Below are 3321 nucleotides of genomic sequence, written 5' to 3' on the forward strand. Positions count from 1 at the left end.
CATAAAAGACACCATTTCGAGCGTGGCCGTTGCTAGTATCGCCTGACTGGCCTTCGTGCAGGTGACACGTAAAAGCACCTACTACACTCTCTGAGTGGTTGGCGTTAGGAAGGGCATCCAGCTGTAGAAACTCTGCCAAATTTAGATTGGAGCCTGGTGTTGCCATCCGGTTTCACCAGTCCTCAGTCAAGTCGTCCAACCCATGCTAGCATGGAAAGCGGACGTTAAACGATGATGATGATACTTATTTATACACACACACACACACTCACATGTACTCACAGAATTGTCTCTAAAAGTTTGCTTATAAGAAAAGGAATTAAACTTGTTTCCTAGATAACAGGGCAAAATTAAGCCAAGTAATTTTATCTCTTTGTATTGCTTTTTTTATCAAAGAAATATTGCTATTATACGTCAAGGTATAGCAATAATGTTATCATACTACTTTGGGTCAAAGTATTAAGCTGAGAAAGTACTAAACTGAATCATTATATCAGTTTTATTTTTGAATATGAATTCATTTCTGTTAATAACTGATTTTATATTTATATCTTCTAAAAATACTTTGGGCACACACTGTAATATACGTGCATCAACTGCTGAGAACAATTATTAAAATAAGTCTATTGTGTCTCATTAAAATGAAACCAACATATACAATTCTAAATTTGACAAAAATCTACACATAGGTGCAGGCATGGTTGGGTTGTAAGAAGCTTGCTTCCCAATCACATGGTTTTGGGTTCAGTCCCACTGCATGGAACCTTGGGCAAATGTCTTCTACTATAGCCCCAGGCTGACCAAAATCCTTGTGAGTGATTTCAGTAGATGAAAGAAGTTTGTCATATATGTGTGTGTTACTGCTTCCTTGCCTTGACTTCATATGATAATTGTAAATGAATGTCACTGACGTGCAAGCTGTGTCCTTCATTTCATCTTCCTTAAAAAAACCTGCCTGGTTATGGGGAATATTACCTTACTTGGAAACAGTTGAGGGTTGGTGACAGGAAAGGTATCTGGCTATGGCAAATCCACTTCTACAAATTCTGTCCAACCCATGCAAGCACAAGCATGAAAAAGTGGAAGTTAAAATGGAGTGTTTTGCTCAAGAACACAACTCATCATCCTGTCCAAGAATTGAACCCACAATCTCATGATTATAACATCCTAACCACTAGGTCATGCACCCTCACTTGGGAGAAATACTGAGCAAATAACCATATATCTGAAAAAAAATTTCAAGAGGTAAGAAAAGACAAAAAAATTTCCTCGATTCTATTCTGTGACTTTATTCAATTTCAGTGTTATACAATTTTAGAAACTATTTCATTGGTCTTATAAATGTGTTACTGAACTTTCTGTATGTTCCTTGGTTTCTGACTTGGCATGGATAATATCACAGAGTTCCGTGATTGTGAATTATTCTTCATTTGATTTTTCAATTTTTGCTGAATTAAATAGACTTGCGCTTTACACATTTTCACTTTAGGCTTTATGAATGTTGATCGATAATTTGTTGTCATTTCTTGATTGATCGGTGTTTTTTCTTGCCATAATTCATCTGAAGGTTTGTAGCTCACAGTTTCCTCATGTCTTTTTGGTGTGTATGTTGTTTTTGTTGTTGTCTCAGAATGGAACTTTGTCTAGGTAATGAAGAAAATAAATAATAGAAAACTAATACACATGGTTGAGAAGCAAGCTTGTTAATCACACAGCTACACCTGTGCCTATAAGCACACATACACCTGTTGATATTTATAAGTAGAACTCTTACCTGTGGAGGGACATAGTTATTTGATTCATATGGATCTCGATATTGGGTACGTGGTCTTATAGTCCATTTTTGAAAGAATTCTTTATTTGAAGTAGTACCATCAAAAACAGCATCAGTGTTTCCCCATGATTTTAAACAGGATTTTGGCACCACAAGTTTGGAACGCAAATTGGAAGGGAAACGGAGATCAATAGGACAGTAATCTCTCTAAGAATAAAACAGAAATATCTATTAATTATACAGAAATTAACATCAATTCGGTTCTGTTTTCTTGTTTCTTTACAAATATCAATATTTTATGCATTCTTTATATCATCATCATCATAATCATCCATGTGGGCATTAGTGTAAACTCTTTGTCCAAAGAATAAATATCATCAATAATTTCCTCATCTGCAAAGAGTCTAAGCCTTGCTTATTTACAAGATGAAGTGTTGGGTTCATCACAGACAAATTTCATCACAAAATTGTCTTTTTTTTTTTTTAATTAAAAACAAAAGTAAACAATTATGAGAGACACCATTAACAATGAGTCATAAACACACTTGACTACAAATCTGTGACATGATCAATTGTCTAATTTTAGTATCTTATCTTCCTTTTCTATGTGTTTGTTAATTACCACTTCAGCAGGAATCCGGCAGAAATACCATTTAAGTAATTTCCACTATTGCTATTTCCACATGACAGAGTTAACATACAGAGAACTTAATTGTTTGCAATTAAATTGTAACTTGACAAATAGAAGTGAATAGCTTAACACTTTTGTTGCCCTATTTATGTTGAAATATGCTTCCTGTGTTTCAATTAATTTTTATAATAATGAAGAATTTTAATAAAATAACTGTCACTATCAAGCTGGAGTTTGAAACATAAATTAACATTAGAAATTAAAATTAAAATTAGAAAAGTTAAGTTTGTATCATAGAACCAAGGCCAGTCTCAGAAGGGTTAGTACCAACTGGTTTGAATGAGTTCAGTTATGTTGGAAACTTTGATAAATTTAAAATTTTTCCATGCAACCCATACTGACAAGCAGAGAATTTATTTTTCTGCCAATTTAATAGTAGTTTGGCAAATCGAAGCAAATAAATTAAACAAGATCAGAATAAACATACCTTCTGAGAAGACAAACTTTCCACTTTTACAGTTGGTTTGACATATTTTTCTGTTTCTTTTTTGAAAGATTGTCGCACTGGGTGTTTTTGAATATCATGACCTTTATATATAGCTCTTTGTTCAGTTTCGAAGCACCGTCTATCGATATTAAAAAAAAAGCATTTCTAAGTGTAAAAACCACTATTGAAATCAAAATCAAAGGTCTCCTAAATTTCAAATGAACACACTGTATAGGTAGAGTTTATTTTAACACACATATCTCATGCAAACAGGTTTGTCAAAAACCGTCATATTTCAAGGCTATGTTGTCACAGTGCTAAGATGTGCTGTTAATGCAACAAACCTGAACACTGAGATAATACTGTTTCAAAAGTACTCTTTCCCACTTAACTCATAATACACATAAAAAGAGAGATAAAGAAGCTCTT

The 3321-nt window shown here is 33.6% G+C and overlaps 1 protein-coding gene across 1 annotated transcript in view; it reads right to left on the reverse strand.

Annotated features, from left to right (window-relative positions):
* Positions 1-1273: 1273 nt before the first annotated feature.
* The window catches only part of LOC106883427 (uncharacterized), a 9989-nt gene continuing 7941 nt past the window's right edge, over positions 1274-3321 (reverse strand). Inside the window, exons 6-8 of the mRNA XM_014934424.2 lie at positions 2893-3031; positions 1775-1981; positions 1274-1643 (exon numbers count right to left, since the gene is read on the reverse strand). Coding sequence (XP_014789910.1) covers positions 1347-1643; positions 1775-1981; positions 2893-3031 — 643 coding nt within the window. The 3' untranslated portion in view covers positions 1274-1346. The remainder of the gene's footprint in view (positions 1644-1774; positions 1982-2892; positions 3032-3321) is intronic.

This window comes from Octopus bimaculoides, chromosome 20 (assembly GCF_001194135.2).
Source record: "Octopus bimaculoides isolate UCB-OBI-ISO-001 chromosome 20, ASM119413v2, whole genome shotgun sequence".
In the NCBI taxonomy this organism is placed as follows: domain Eukaryota; kingdom Metazoa; phylum Mollusca; class Cephalopoda; order Octopoda; family Octopodidae; genus Octopus; species Octopus bimaculoides.